The sequence below is a fragment of the Pelobates fuscus genome, chromosome 11 (assembly GCF_036172605.1).
Source record: "Pelobates fuscus isolate aPelFus1 chromosome 11, aPelFus1.pri, whole genome shotgun sequence".
Classification (NCBI taxonomy): domain Eukaryota; kingdom Metazoa; phylum Chordata; class Amphibia; order Anura; family Pelobatidae; genus Pelobates; species Pelobates fuscus.
The window spans coordinates 139,795,826-139,811,611 of NC_086327.1; the positions used below are offsets into that span (position 1 = coordinate 139,795,826).

At 39.8% G+C, this 15,786-nt stretch overlaps 1 protein-coding gene across 1 annotated transcript in view; it reads right to left on the bottom strand.

The window, feature by feature from the left end:
- Positions 1 to 588: 588 nt before the first annotated feature.
- Positions 589 to 15,786, bottom strand: part of MIIP (migration and invasion inhibitory protein) — a 43,826-nt gene continuing 28,628 nt past the window's right edge. Inside the window, exons 7-10 of the mRNA XM_063436507.1 lie at positions 11,296 to 11,422; positions 10,924 to 11,020; positions 2,117 to 2,278; positions 589 to 1,583 (exon numbers count right to left, since the gene is read on the bottom strand). Coding sequence (XP_063292577.1) covers positions 1,491 to 1,583; positions 2,117 to 2,278; positions 10,924 to 11,020; positions 11,296 to 11,422 — 479 coding nt within the window. The 3' untranslated portion in view covers positions 589 to 1,490. The remainder of the gene's footprint in view (positions 1,584 to 2,116; positions 2,279 to 10,923; positions 11,021 to 11,295; positions 11,423 to 15,786) is intronic.

Genomic DNA, 15,786 nt, shown 5'->3' on the forward strand with positions numbered 1-15,786 from the left:
CCACAACACAAAGTGGCCCCAGGTCAGGTGGGCTGCAAATATATCCATTGTGGGCCGCATGTAGCCTGCAAGTTTGACATGCTTGCTCTTTATATTACGATATTTCTTTTCTCTATCAATTCTAGCTTGACTTCGCTCTTCAAGTGAATTTTGATTCTGACGAGCGCCCGTTGAAGTTGTTGATCTACTATTGGTTTACTTGTTCTCCATTTATTGGATTATCGTTTGGTCCGATCTTAATTGGGATCGCAAGAAAGAGGAAGTCATTGGCTCCGCCCATTATACTACAGAAGAGTTGCTGATTGGCAGACCTTGTTACCAGGAATGTGATTATGTGTTTTTTACTGCGGAGAAAAAAAAAAAGTGCAGTATAATACTGGCCTTCGTGTCTTTAATAAAATCATGACTTTACGTTAATAGTAAAATCTGGGAATTCTTATTTATTAGGTTTTAAAATAATTGTTAGTCATGTATCTCTATATTTGTTGGAAATAAAACAATTTTAGAAAGAGTCACTTTATTATTTATTATATAAATCATAATTAATGTTATCAAACAGTTAACATTCTATAAAAAAATAGATTTAAGCACATTATAAATGATTCACTTTTAGAATAAACAGTTGCTATGTATTTATATAAAATAGTAAAATACCTGAAACCGATGTCCATTATTCACACAGAGCCATTTAATAATCCCATTTTTAGTTTTTATCAGTGATTGGATACTTATCCAATATTTAGCCTTCAGGGGAACAAGGCAATCTATCACAGTAGGTACACATTTTTGATCACATTAACCAATTGAAAGACAGGTCGAGAGATATTGTTGAGCACGACCGCAGCTTCAAAGATCTCAAAATGTGCGGACACTGGCCCCATGGCAGACAATGTAAAGTGTAGCAGTCAAGGAAACTAGAGTACAGGTTTCAGATTTCATATTAGAAACCTGAAACGGCTTTCTGTTAAAGACAGCATGCAACAGTTTCCCTCTCATTCTGTCCCTTTTTGCGCAGTACATAGAGTCATTTCAATAAGAAGATTGAAAACGATCCAAAGAGCGATTTTACTCAGCAGCACAACCACCAGAAACAGGTTACGTCTTCTGCTCTGCACAGATAAAAGCTTTACATTCAAAACACGTGGGGGAGGTAGAAAGACCTTTCATACTTTACAGAGAATCTAAAGACTTTCATAAACTTGAAGTTGGTGGAAGAATTAAAAATAAATAAAATAATTGTTCTTATATCTTATTGAGATAGGATAATTACCAATTCTAGTGCTAGAAAAGTATAAATAAGTCAGGTTTTGGAGACTTATTAACAAGTTTAAGAAGAGATGGATACTTTAGTTTTGGTGCAGGGATTGTCTGCTATTGGTAATAATTTTGCTGCAATTTAGTTTGACAATTTTTATTGGCTACTATGTAGCTCCATTAAAACGATATTAACAGAACAGATAAGGGTTGAAGTAGCTACCACCAGTCTTCACTTATTTGGTTTTATTGCGTTGGAAAAAGGAGGCACGAGACATATTGAGGAGATTTTCTGATCGGGCTCTTGAGGCGAAATAAGATACACTATCCTACAACATAAAACAAAACCACAGTAAGAATAGTTAACAGCAAACTATAAGCATTGTATTGAATAAGGCGGATTGCGCACACTGGATACCTTTCTGCTACACGTGTTAAGGGTGTCAGATTTCTGAATAAAAGGTTATTAGCATATTTACATTTTAAATTGGGTATATTGCATCCAGAAAGAGTATTTTCTCTGAATCGTATCTTGAATGGGTCACAAAAAATGTAAACGATCGTCAAACAACAAGGTTGTGTTGTCATAGAAACAAATCCTTTCATTTATTTTCTGTATTGAAACAATAGAGTAGAATAATTGACAGATCTGTTTGATTCAATTCTTTTAAAACGCCAGGGCATTACTCTTTCAAGTCGGACTAACTCCAATAATCCCTAAAACCTTGAAAGTCAGTTGCATTAGTTGAAAAAAAGACAAAAAGACAAAAAGTTGCGCTATCAGCAGTTACCATCTAGTTATCAGAGAACGTTGAAATCGTTGCACTTATAGAAATTTAAAACATAGATTGCTGTTACATACGTTGTATATAGAACTCGCTGGTTGCGTTGTTTCTCCTCCCAGGTAAGAAGTGGTTGTGGTTACTGCGGGAACAGTTTTTGGATCCAATGAGGCTTTAAGATCCAAGCTGGTCGCACGTCGCTCATAAGAAGGAACAGAATGTTCCCATCCGGCCAAACAGTGCTGTCATACAAAGAGATCACACAGGACACAGAGGAGGGATAGAAGGATTAAGAGGGGAGTTCTGGTGACGGGGCATGAATAAATAGGAGAGATATATGGAGGATATGGAGAATTTTTCAACCTGGCTACTTAAGTCTAATCCTTGAACCTCAGCATACAGTTTAGTGAATAAGCCCTGCATAGTTTAACTGCAACAATATATACAAAGAAATAAATTATATGGTCACTGTAAGCACCATAACCACTTCATCTCACTGTACCTGAAGCCTTTTATAAAAAAAAAATAAAAAAAATTACAGTTTATTACCAGTGTAGGAGCGCAGTATATTATAGGGTTTGTATTGGTTTAGACACAGTGTAGGAGCGCAGTATATTATAGGGTTTGTACTGGTTTAGACACAGTGTAGGAGGGCAGTATATTATAGGGTTTGTACTGGTTTAGACACAATATAGGAGGGCAGTATATTATAGGGTTTGTATTGGTTTAGACACAGTGTAGGAGCGCAGTATATTATAGGGTTTGTATTGGTTTAGACACAGTGTAGGAGGGCAGTATATTATAGGGTTTGTATTGGTTTAGACACAGTGTAGGAGTGCAGTATATTATAGGGTTTGTATTGGTTTAGACACAGTGTAGGAGCGCAGTATATTATAGGGTTTGTATTGGTTTAGACACAGTGTAGGAGCGCAGTATATTATAGGGTTTGTATTGGTTTAGACACAGTGTAGGAGGGCAGTATATTATAGGGTTTGTATTGGTTTAGACAGTGTAGGAGCGCAATATATTATAGGGTTTGTATTGGTTTAGACAGTGTAGGAGCGCAGTATATTATAGGGTTTGTACTGGTTTAGACACAGTGTAGGAGGGCAGTATATTATAGGGTTTGTATTGGTTTAGACACAGTGTAGGAGCGCAGTATATTATAGGGTTTGTATTGGTTTAGACAGTGTAGGAGCGCAGTATATTATAGGGTTTGTATTGGTTTAGACACAGTGTAGGAGCGCAGTATATTATAGGGTTTGTATTGGTTTAGACACAGTGTAGGAGCGCAGTATATTATAGGGTTTGTATTGGTTTAGACACAGTGTAGGAGGACAGTATATTATAGGGTTTGTATTGGTTTAGACACAGTGTAGGAGGGCAGTATATTACAGGGTTTGTATTGGTTTAGACACAGTGTAGGAGCGCAGTATATTATAGGGTTTGTACTGGTTTAGACACAGTGTAGGAGCGCAGTATATTATAGGGTTTGTATTGGTTTAGACACAGTGTAGGAGCGCAGTATATTATAGGGTTTGTACTGGTTTAGACACAGTGTAGGAGCGCAGTATATTATAGGGTTTGTATTGGTTTAGACAGAGTGTAGGAGGGCAGTATATTATAGGGTTTGTATTGGTTTAGACACAGTGTAGGAGGGCAGTATATTATAGGGTTTGTACTGGTTTAGACACAATATAGGAGGGCAGTATATTATAGGGTTTGTATTGGTTTAGACACAGTGTAGGAGCGCAGTATATTATAGGGTTTGTATTGGTTTAGACACAGTGTAGGAGGGCAGTATATTATAGGGTTTGTATTGGTTTAGACACAGTGTAGGAGTGCAGTATATTATAGGGTTTGTATTGGTTTAGACACAGTGTAGGAGCGCAGTATATTATAGGGTTTGTATTGGTTTAGACACCGTGTAGGAGCGCAGTATATTATAGGGTTTGTATTGGTTTAGACACAGTGTAGGAGGGCAGTATATTATAGGGTTTGTATTGGTTTAGACAGTGTAGGAGCGCAGTATATTATAGGGTTTGTACTGGTTTAGACACAGTGTAGGAGGGCAGTATATTATAGGGTTTGTATTGGTTTAGACACAGTGTAGGAGCGCAGTATATTATAGGGTTTGTATTGGTTTAGACACAGTGTAGGAGCGCAGTATATTATAGGGTTTGTATTGGTTTAGACACAGTGTAGGAGGACAGTATATTATAGGGTTTGTATTGGTTTAGACACAGTGTAGGAGGGCAGTATATTACAGGGTTTGTATTGGTTTAGACACAGTGTAGGAGCGCAGTATATTATAGGGTTTGTACTGGTTTAGACACAGTGTAGGAGCGCAGTATATTATAGGGTTTGTATTGGTTTAGACACAGTGTAGGAACGCAGTATATTATAGGGTTTGTACTGGTTTAGACACAGTGTAGGAGGGCAGTATATTATAGGGTTTGTATTGGTTTAGACACAGTGTAGGAGGGCAGTATATTATAGGGTTTGTATTGGTTTAGACACAGTGTAGGAGGGCAGTATATTATAGGGTTTGTATTGGTTTAGACACAGTGTAGGAGCGCAGTATATTATAGGGTTTGTATTGGTTTAGACACAGTGTAGGAGTGCAGTATATTATAGGGTTTGTATTGGTTTAGACACAGTGTAGGAGGGCAGTATATTATAGGGTTTGTATTGGTTTAGACACAGTGTAGGAGCGCAGTATATTATAGGGTTTGTACTGGTTTAGACACAGTGTAGGAGCGCAGTATATTATAGGGTTTGTATTGGTTTAGACACAGTGTAGGAGCGCAGTATATTATAGGGTTTGTACTGGTTTAGACACAGTGTAGGAGCGCAGTATATTATAGGGTTTGTATTGGTTTAGACACAGTGTAGGAACGCAGTATATTATAGGGTTTGTACTGGTTTAGACACAGTGTAGGAGCGCAGTATATTATAGGGTTTGTATTGGTTTAGACACAGTGTAGGAGGGCAGTATATTATAGGGTTTGTATTGGTTTAGACACAGTGTAGGAGGGCAGTATATTATAGGGTTTGTATTGGTTTAGACACAGTGTAGGAGCGCAGTATATTATAGGGTTTGTATTGGTTTAGACACAGTGTAGGAGCGCAGTATATTATAGGGTTTGTATTGGTTTAGACACAGTGTAGGAGCGCAGTATATTATAGGGTTTGTATTGGTTTAGACACAGTGTAGGAGTGCAGTATATTTTAGGGTTTGTATTGGTTTAGACACAGTGTAGGAGGGCAGTATATTATAGGGTTTGTATTGGTTTAGACACAGTGTAGGAGCGCAGTATATTATAGGGTTTGTATTGGTTTAGACACAGTGTAGGAGGGCAGTATATTATAGGGTTTGTATTGGTTTAGACACAGTGTAGGAGCGCAGTATATTATAGGGTTTGTATTGGTTTAGACACAGTGTAGGAGGGCAGTATATTACAGGGTTTGTATTGGTTTAGACACAGTGTAGGAGCGCAGTATATTATAGGGTTTGTACTGGTTTAGACACAGTGTAGGAGCGCAGTATATTATAGGGTTTGTATTGGTTTAGACACAGTGTAGGAGCGCAGTATATTATAGGGTTTGTACTGGTTTAGACACAGTGTAGGAGCGCAGTATATTATAGGGTTTGTATTGGTTTAGACAGAGTGTAGGAGGGCAGTATATTATAGGGTTTGTATTGGTTTAGACACAGTGTAGGAGGGCAGTATATTATAGGGTTTGTACTGGTTTAGACACAATATAGGAGGGCAGTATATTATAGGGTTTGTATTGGTTTAGACACAGTGTAGGAGCGCAGTATATTATAGGGTTTGTATTGGTTTAGACACAGTGTAGGAGGGCAGTATATTATAGGGTTTGTATTGGTTTAGACACAGTGTAGGAGTGCAGTATATTATAGGGTTTGTATTGGTTTAGACACAGTGTAGGAGCGCAGTATATTATAGGGTTTGTATTGGTTTAGACACAGTGTAGGAGCGCAGTATATTATAGGGTTTGTATTGGTTTAGACACAGTGTAGGAGGGCAGTATATTATAGGGTTTGTATTGGTTTAGACAGTGTAGGAGCGCAGTATATTATAGGGTTTGTATTGGTTTAGACAGTGTAGGAGCGCAGTATATTATAGGGTTTGTACTGGTTTAGACACAGTGTAGGAGGGCAGTATATTATAGGGTTTGTATTGGTTTAGACACAGTGTAGGAGCGCAGTATATTATAGGGTTTGTATTGGTTTAGACACAGTGTAGGAGCGCAGTATATTATAGGGTTTGTACTGGTTTAGACACAGTGTAGGAGCGCAGTATATTATAGGGTTTGTATTGGTTTAGACAGAGTGTAGGAGGGCAGTATATTATAGGGTTTGTATTGGTTTAGACACAGTGTAGGAGGGCAGTATATTATAGGGTTTGTACTGGTTTAGACACAATATAGGAGGGCAGTATATTATAGGGTTTGTATTGGTTTAGACACAGTGTAGGAGCGCAGTATATTATAGGGTTTGTATTGGTTTAGACACAGTGTAGGAGGGCAGTATATTATAGGGTTTGTATTGGTTTAGACACAGTGTAGGAGTGCAGTATATTATAGGGTTTGTATTGGTTTAGACACAGTGTAGGAGCGCAGTATATTATAGGGTTTGTATTGGTTTAGACACCGTGTAGGAGCGCAGTATATTATAGGGTTTGTATTGGTTTAGACACAGTGTAGGAGGGCAGTATATTATAGGGTTTGTATTGGTTTAGACAGTGTAGGAGCGCAGTATATTATAGGGTTTGTACTGGTTTAGACACAGTGTAGGAGGGCAGTATATTATAGGGTTTGTATTGGTTTAGACACAGTGTAGGAGCGCAGTATATTATAGGGTTTGTATTGGTTTAGACACAGTGTAGGAGCGCAGTATATTATAGGGTTTGTATTGGTTTAGACACAGTGTAGGAGGACAGTATATTATAGGGTTTGTATTGGTTTAGACACAGTGTAGGAGGGCAGTATATTACAGGGTTTGTATTGGTTTAGACACAGTGTAGGAACGCAGTATATTATAGGGTTTGTACTGGTTTAGACACAGTGTAGGAGCGCAGTATATTATAGGGTTTGTATTGGTTTAGACACAGTGTAGGAGGGCAGTATATTATAGGGTTTGTATTGGTTTAGACACAGTGTAGGAGGGCAGTATATTATAGGGTTTGTATTGGTTTAGACACAGTGTAGGAGCGCAGTATATTATAGGGTTTGTATTGGTTTAGACACAGTGTAGGAGCGCAGTATATTATAGGGTTTGTATTGGTTTAGACACAGTGTAGGAGCGCAGTATATTATAGGGTTTGTATTGGTTTAGACACAGTGTAGGAGTGCAGTATATTTTAGGGTTTGTATTGGTTTAGACACAGTGTAGGAGGGCAGTATATTATAGGGTTTGTATTGGTTTAGACACAGTGTAGGAGCGCAGTATATTATAGGGTTTGTATTGGTTTAGACACAGTGTAGGAGGGCAGTATATTATAGGGTTTGTATTGGTTTAGACACAGTGTAGGAGCGCAGTATATTATAGGGTTTGTATTGGTTTAGACACAGTGTAGGAGGGCAGTATATTACAGGGTTTGTATTGGTTTAGACACAGTGTAGGAGCGCAGTATATTATAGGGTTTGTACTGGTTTAGACACAGTGTAGGAGCGCAGTATATTATAGGGTTTGTATTGGTTTAGACACAGTGTAGGAGCGCAGTATATTATAGGGTTTGTACTGGTTTAGACACAGTGTAGGAGCGCAGTATATTATAGGGTTTGTATTGGTTTAGACAGAGTGTAGGAGGGCAGTATATTATAGGGTTTGTATTGGTTTAGACACAGTGTAGGAGGGCAGTATATTATAGGGTTTGTACTGGTTTAGACACAATATAGGAGGGCAGTATATTATAGGGTTTGTATTGGTTTAGACACAGTGTAGGAGCGCAGTATATTATAGGGTTTGTATTGGTTTAGACACAGTGTAGGAGGGCAGTATATTATAGGGTTTGTATTGGTTTAGACACAGTGTAGGAGTGCAGTATATTATAGGGTTTGTATTGGTTTAGACACAGTGTAGGAGCGCAGTATATTATAGGGTTTGTATTGGTTTAGACACAGTGTAGGAGCGCAGTATATTATAGGGTTTGTATTGGTTTAGACACAGTGTAGGAGGGCAGTATATTATAGGGTTTGTATTGGTTTAGACAGTGTAGGAGCGCAGTATATTATAGGGTTTGTATTGGTTTAGACAGTGTAGGAGCGCAGTATATTATAGGGTTTGTACTGGTTTAGACACAGTGTAGGAGGGCAGTATATTATAGGGTTTGTATTGGTTTAGACACAGTGTAGGAGCGCAGTATATTATAGGGTTTGTATTGGTTTAGACACAGTGTAGGAGCGCAGTATATTATAGGGTTTGTATTGGTTTAGACACAGTGTAGGAGGACAGTATATTATAGGGTTTGTATTGGTTTAGACACAGTGTAGGAGCGCAGTATATTATAGGGTTTGTATTGGTTTAGACACAGTGTAGGAGGGCAGTATATTATAGGGTTTGTACTGGTTTAGACACAGTGTAGGAGCGCAGTATATTATAGGGTTTGTATTGGTTTAGACAGTGTAGGAGCGCAGTATATTATAGGGTTTGTATTGGTTTAGACACAGTGTAGGAGCGCAGTATATTATAGGGTTTGTATTGGTTTAGACACAGTGTAGGAGGGCAGTATATTATAGGGTTTGTATTGGTTTAGACACAGTGTAGGAGGGCAGTATATTATAGGGTTTGTATTGGTTTAGACACAGTGTAGGAGCGCAGTATATTATAGGGTTTGTACTGGTTTAGACACAGTGTAGGAGGGCAGTATATTATAGGGTTTGTATTGGTTTAGACACAGTGTAGGAGGGCAGTATATTATAGGGTTTGTATTGGTTTAGACACAGTGTAGGAGGGCAGTATATTATAGGGTTTGTATTGGTTTAGACACAGTGTAGGAGGGCAGTATATTATAGGGTTTGTATTGGTTTAGACACAGTGTAGGAGCGCAGTATATTATAGGGTTTGTACTGGTTTAGACACAGTGTAGGAGCGCAGTATATTATAGGGTTTGTATTGGTTTAGACACAGTGTAGGAGCGCAGTATATTATAGGGTTTGTATTGGTTTAGACACAGTGTAGGAGCGCAGTATATTATAGGGTTTGTATTGGTTTAGACAGAGTGTAGGAGGGCAGTATATTATAGGGTTTGTATTGGTTTAGACACAGTGTAGGAGCGCAGTATATTATAGGGTTTGTATTGGTTTAGACACAGTGTAGGAGGGCAGTATATTATAGGGTTTGTATTGGTTTAGACACAGTGTAGGAGCGCAGTATATTATAGGGTTTGTATTGGTTTATACACAGTGTAGGAGCGCAGCATATTATAGGGTTTGTATTGGTTTAGACACAGTGTAGGAGGGCAGTATATTATAGGGTTTGTATTGGTTTAGACACAGTGTAGGAGCGCAGTATATTATAGGGTTTGTATTGGTTTAGACACAGTGTAGGAGGGCAGTATATTATAGGGTTTGTATTGGTTTAGACACAGTGTAGGAGGGCAGTATATTATAGGGTTTGTATTGGTTTAGACACAGTGTAGGAGCGCAGTATATTATAGGGTTTGTATTGGTTTAGACACAGTGTAGGAGGGCAGTATATTATAGGGTTTGTATTGGTTTAGACACAGTGTAGGAGCGCAGTATATTATAGGGTTTGTATTGGTTTAGACACAGTGTAGGAGCGCAGTATATTATAGGGTTTGTATTGGTTTAGACACAGTGTAGGAGCGCAGTATATTATAGGGTTTGTATTGGTTTAGACACAGTGTAGGAGGGCAGTATATTATAGGGTTTGTATTGGTTTAGACACAGTGTAGGAGCGCAGTATATTATAGGGTTTGTATTGGTTTAGACACAGTGTAGGAGTGCAGTATATTATAGGGTTTGTATTGGTTTAGACACAGTGTAGGAGCGCAGTATATTATAGGGTTTGTATTGGTTTAGACACAGTGTAGGAGCGCAGTATATTATAGGGTTTGTATTGGTTTAGACACAGTGTAGGAGCGCAGTATATTATAGGGTTTGTATTGGTTTAGACACAGTGTAGGAGCGCAGTATATTATAGGGTTTGTATTGGTTTAGACACAGTGTAGGAGCGCAGTATATTATAGGGTTTGTATTGGTTTAGACACAGTGTAGGAGCGCAGTATATTATAGGGTTTGTATTGGTTTAGACACAGTGTAGGAGCGCAGTATATTATAGGGTTTGTATTGGTTTAGACACAGTGTAGGAGCGCAGTATATTATAGGGTTTGTATTGGTTTAGACACAGTGTAGGAGTGCAGTATATTATAGGGTTTGTATTGGTTTAGACACAGTGTAGGAGGGCAGTATATTATAGGGTTTGTATTGGTTTAGACACAGTGTAGGAGGGCAGTATATTATAGGGTTTGTATTGGTTTAGACACAGTGTAGGAGCGCAGTATATTATAGGGTTTGTATTGGTTTAGACACAGTGTAGGAGCGCAGTATATTATAGGGTTTGTATTGGTTTAGACACAGTGTAGGAGGGCAGTATATTATAGGGTTTGTATTGGTTTAGACACAGTGTAGGAGCGCAGTATATTATAGGGTTTGTATTGGTTTAGACACAGTGTAGGAGGGCAGTATATTACAGGGTTTGTACTGGTTTAGAGAGAAACTGATCACCAGTATGTTCCAGAGCAGTATATGAAGGATTTAGACCCTCAGAAGTGATTCTCTGAAATATCCCAGTGAAACAAGTAGTGTTCAGGGTGTATAGATATTATTAGCTACTTACTGATGGTAATGCAAGGCTGTCTGTGGGATCAAAGCTTTTTCGTCGGTGAGCTTTGTATTTATATGGAGGCAGAAGAGTAGATCTGGGGATGCTCACCCTAGAGAACGAAACACACTTTGGTTATGAATATCCCAAATTTAACATGAAATCTTCTCTATAAAAGGAATGTCCTACTCATTTACAATTACGCAGGCTCTTTGGAATGGAAAGTCCTTCCCATTTGGCAATTTTTAAGCTTTATAGAGATGTGAAATCAATTGTATCAGGAGTATGGTCTTTAAGAACCAGATTGTGATCATGGCATTGAACACTAGGTCCTTAAGTAGTTAAAAGAACTGTCAATGACGGAGTGCAGAAACATGAGTAACTAACCGGATATATGCAGGCTCCTCTACTGTAGGTGGACGTCTAGATCTGCGCTTTTTACAGATAGGACAGGCAGACACTGGACCAATAGGAGATGTAAACAAGCGATTATTTACTCGATAACAGTAGACACCTGGAAAAACAAGACATATTACAGTGAGCACAAACCTCCATAGTTTGCTTTATTTTAGCTTCAGATACCTAAACCAATGAATTCATGTAAATTGTATCAAATGCTAATTTGATGCCTATGCTGTGCAACTTGATAAATACTTTAAGTCAGGAGTGTCCAGTAAGGGTACGGTCAGCGACCCCATCTGCACTGGCCTTGGATTGTAGTGCAGCCAAAATCAATATGCAGAGAATCTGAATGGGGGTTTAGTGAAGGGCACAAAGGGGGTAAGGTGCCGGGAGGCGTTAGGAAAATGATCACTGGCAGCCAATTAAAAAATACACAGAGACATGGCTCCATAGGGGCCCAGAAAGGAGCCTGGGCTCGTGGTCCTCTGGGGGCCCGGGGCGAATAAGTTGAGACTAGGTGGTCACACCCAGAGGGCCCTGGTTGGTTGTCCCTCATAGTAAACACAATGCAACTGTTTAAACACCTCAAGAAGGTCTCCATTGCCAATTTAATATATTTGTTAAATTAAAAATAGTTGGGGATGAGGTGAATAGAGGAAGGGGTCACTTTTTAGACCACTTACAAAAGATTAGACACAAAGATTGCAGCTTGGCCTGCGAGGTACTCTAAGGTCAACATTGAGGTTCTCATATTCTGTACGAGACAATGCACTGCTGACTGAATGTACTGAATTGTGTTAAGTGCCACTGTGATATGACATGTCATACTCTTTTTGCTTCTGTATTGCTGAATCTTTGAACTCATAAATAAAGCATTGAAAAATAATATATACTGCAAGAAATTCCATTAGGTAAAATTGCAACAAAAAGAAAATTATTTATATATAGATCACATATTATAAGATTTAAAGGGACACTAGTCACCAAAACAACTTTAGCATAAAAAGAGAGTTTTGGTGTATAGAGCATGCCCCTGCAGTCTTGTTGCTCAATTCTCTGCCATTTTGGAGTTAAATAACTTTGTTTATGCAGCCCTAGTCACCGCTATCTGCATGTGACTTAAACAGCCTTCCTGAACACCTGATCCTGATGAAAGTCCCGGACGGGGACTGAAACGTTGGTCCTTCCTGTTTTAATAAATCTTCAATAAAAAATATACATTTTATCTTCAAAAGTCTGCGAGTGCTGGTCATCCTCCTATACTGGAGATATATAGATATATATCCAGACTGCAAGTGACTTAGACAGCCTTCCTGAACACTTCCTGCAAAGAGAGATCTAATGTTTAACCCCTTAGTGACCAGGCCGTTTGTCAATTTCCTTACCATTAAGGACCAGGGATGTTTTTAAATTTTTGTGGTGTTTTTGTTTAGCTGTAATTTTCCTCTTACTCATTTACTGTACCCACACATATTATATACCGTTATTCTCGCCATTCAGTGGTCTTTCTAAAGATACCATTATTTTCATCAAATCATGTAATTTACTATAAGGATTTTTTATAAAGTATGAAGACTAAATGTAAAAAACAAAACAAAAAAACTTTCTAACTTTGACCCCCAAAATCTGCTACGCATCTACAACCACCAAAAAACACCCGTGCTAAATAGTTTCTAAATTTTGTCCTGAGTTTAGAAATACCCAATGTTAGCATGTTCTTAGCTTTTTTTTGGAAAGTTATAGGGCTTGTGGCAAAACCAACCTCGCCACTATAGTCTGGAGAAGCCTGGTTGCCCGCCTGCTTCCCCAGGATTATGGCCCCCATGTAAAAACCGTTATTACTCCCCGCAGAAAGGCTTTTTTGTGCCTTTCTGCCAGGGCATTCGGTAAATTGAATCTACCGAACCAAGAGACGAATGAACAGACCACCTGGGTAAGGAGTGTGCCAGCAATTTACCTCCCTGAAGCTGCCGTTAACCGCAGCTTCATTGACGAACGCTGGGTGGCTGTTGTTCGTATAGCCGAACGCGTGGCAGCGGCCATCTTAAACAGACGAATGCTCAGCTGTGTTCGTCAATGATTCCCTGGAACTGGCTATGACTTTCACATGAACACCGCTGAAGCCGTCGACTTCCCTTCTACTGTCTCATTCGTTTGTACGAACGCCGGGCCGTTCGGTACTTTGATTGTGTGAACAGTGCTACCCCAGATAGCTATGCCATTCGTATAACGAAAGACTATGTGAAAGACTTTAGCTCCATGGCGATTGAACTGTATGTATGTTATCTGAGCGCCATTCGGTAATAATGTGCGCTCACATCTAAGCAATCTGGGGATATGTTGAATGTATCTATTCTGTTCGGTAGTTGTAATATTGTATATTTTTATGTATTTTCCTCACCATGTGTAAAATGGAGATTTGCCTCTATCCTCGGAGATAATTGAGTTACTTCCCAATTATCTCCAGTATAGAGAGGAGGGATTATAATGTGCACGTGAGAGTGTTTACTGTTAAACTGTTTCTATTGGTCAATGTACTTTGTGTCCCAGTTTCCCACCAGGTCCCTTATGGGAGTGTCCACCTGGAGACCTGCATAAATACCGAGCAGGTAGCCCAGATTAAACAGATTACCTGCTGATACTCAATACAGAGCCTCGTCTTGTACTTGGGGGGGGGGGTTATTCGTATGGTTTTACTATTGCCTGTTCGGGAGTATAAACCTTTTGTATGTTTTTTCCAGTTCGACTGTTTGGAGCGTTCGTATGGTTTGGAGCATTTCGTATGGTTTCTCCTGTTCGGCGGATTGGTGTATTTAGTAGCTGCCTTTGCATCTGGAAAGGGAATATCACCTAAACGGTTTTAACCCCTTTTATGACTGTGGTGCGTTACAGGGCTATAAGTACAAGTAGCACTTTGCTGTTTCCAAACCATTTTTTTCCAAAATTAACACAAGTTAGATTGTAACACTGATATCTGTCAGGGATCCCTGAATAACCCTTCACATGTATATATGTTTTAAAAGGAGACAACCTAATGTATTAAACTTGGAGTATTTTACCTCTTTTCATGCAACCATTTTACCACCAATCTATGCCAAATTAAATTTCTTTTTTAAAAAAAATAGGTGATTTTTGTACTGAGAACTTAAGGGTTACTGCCAAAGAACACCCCAACATGTGTTCAGCAACATCTCAACATCTCCTGAGTACAGTGATACCACCCATATTAGTACAGTGATGTAGATGTTTAAAAAAAAAAAAAAAAATGTTATCTTGTAATACCTTTTTTTATTGGACTAACAGAATTTTTTAATGACAAGCTTTTGGGAGAACCTCCCTTTCTCAAGTCTGAAGCATTTTAGACTTGAGAAAGGGAGGTTCTCACAAAAGCTTGTCTTTAAAAAATTATGTTAGTCCTCTTGTGTTGGTTGAGGTATGCATCTAGTGTAGGCAGTGGATTTCCTTTGACCTAAGGTTTTGATGATGTGTACGGGAATATTTCTTTTGGAAGCCATGGTGGCGGCCCAGATACGGAATAAACGACCTGAGTAATTAGCCGGGTTAACACCTAACCATACAGCATGAACCTGCTAGTGGTGAGTATTTTCCTGTGTAAAGCCAGAAGTGGTTGATTAGGGGTATTTTGAGCGTAGGAAAGGTAAAGGTCCAAGACTTTGACGGGGCACCATTGATTGCATGTGGGGTAATATGTGATTTTTACCGCCTGACCCTTTCCACCAGTTTTTGTTTAAAGGGACTCTATAGTCACCATATAAAAGCAAGAAAGACAGGTCCCCCAGCCTTCCTTCTTGCTTTTATATGAACTTTCATTCATTAAAAAAAAAAATTCGGTGTTTTTATATTAAAAACTTACCTCCGTTCCAGCGCCGAGCTCCCCGCTAGGCCGCGCCCCCTTTTTCGTCAAAATGACGAAATCGCGGGGCCCAATGGGACGGCTTCGCGCTGGACCAATCGCGTTCTTCATAGAGCGGCATTGAATGCCGCCCTATGAAGAACCTGAGCGCTTTACCGCGCATGTGCGCGGAATGCGCGTTCGGGAGCTGAGCTGTCTGACTGACAGCTCAGCTCGCTTTCTAAAATTATCAATAATAATTTAGGGCCCCCACCCGCCCTGTGTGGCGGGTGGGGGCCCTAAAATTATCAATGAGGGGGGGGACCTACTGTCCCCCCCCCGGCCCCCACCCCTGTGCGGCGGGTGGGGGCCCTAAAATTATCAATGAGGGGGGGACCTACTGTCCCCCCCCGGCCCCCACCCCTGTGCGGCGGGTGGGGGCCCTAAAATTATCAATGAGGGGGGGGGACCTACTGTCCCCCCCCCGGCCCCCACCCCTGTGCGGCGGGTGGGGGCCCTAAAATTATCAATGAGGGGGGGACCTACTGTCCCCCCCCGGCCCCCACCCCTGAGCGGCGGGTGGGGGCCCTACAATTATCAATGAGGGGGGGGACCTACTGCCC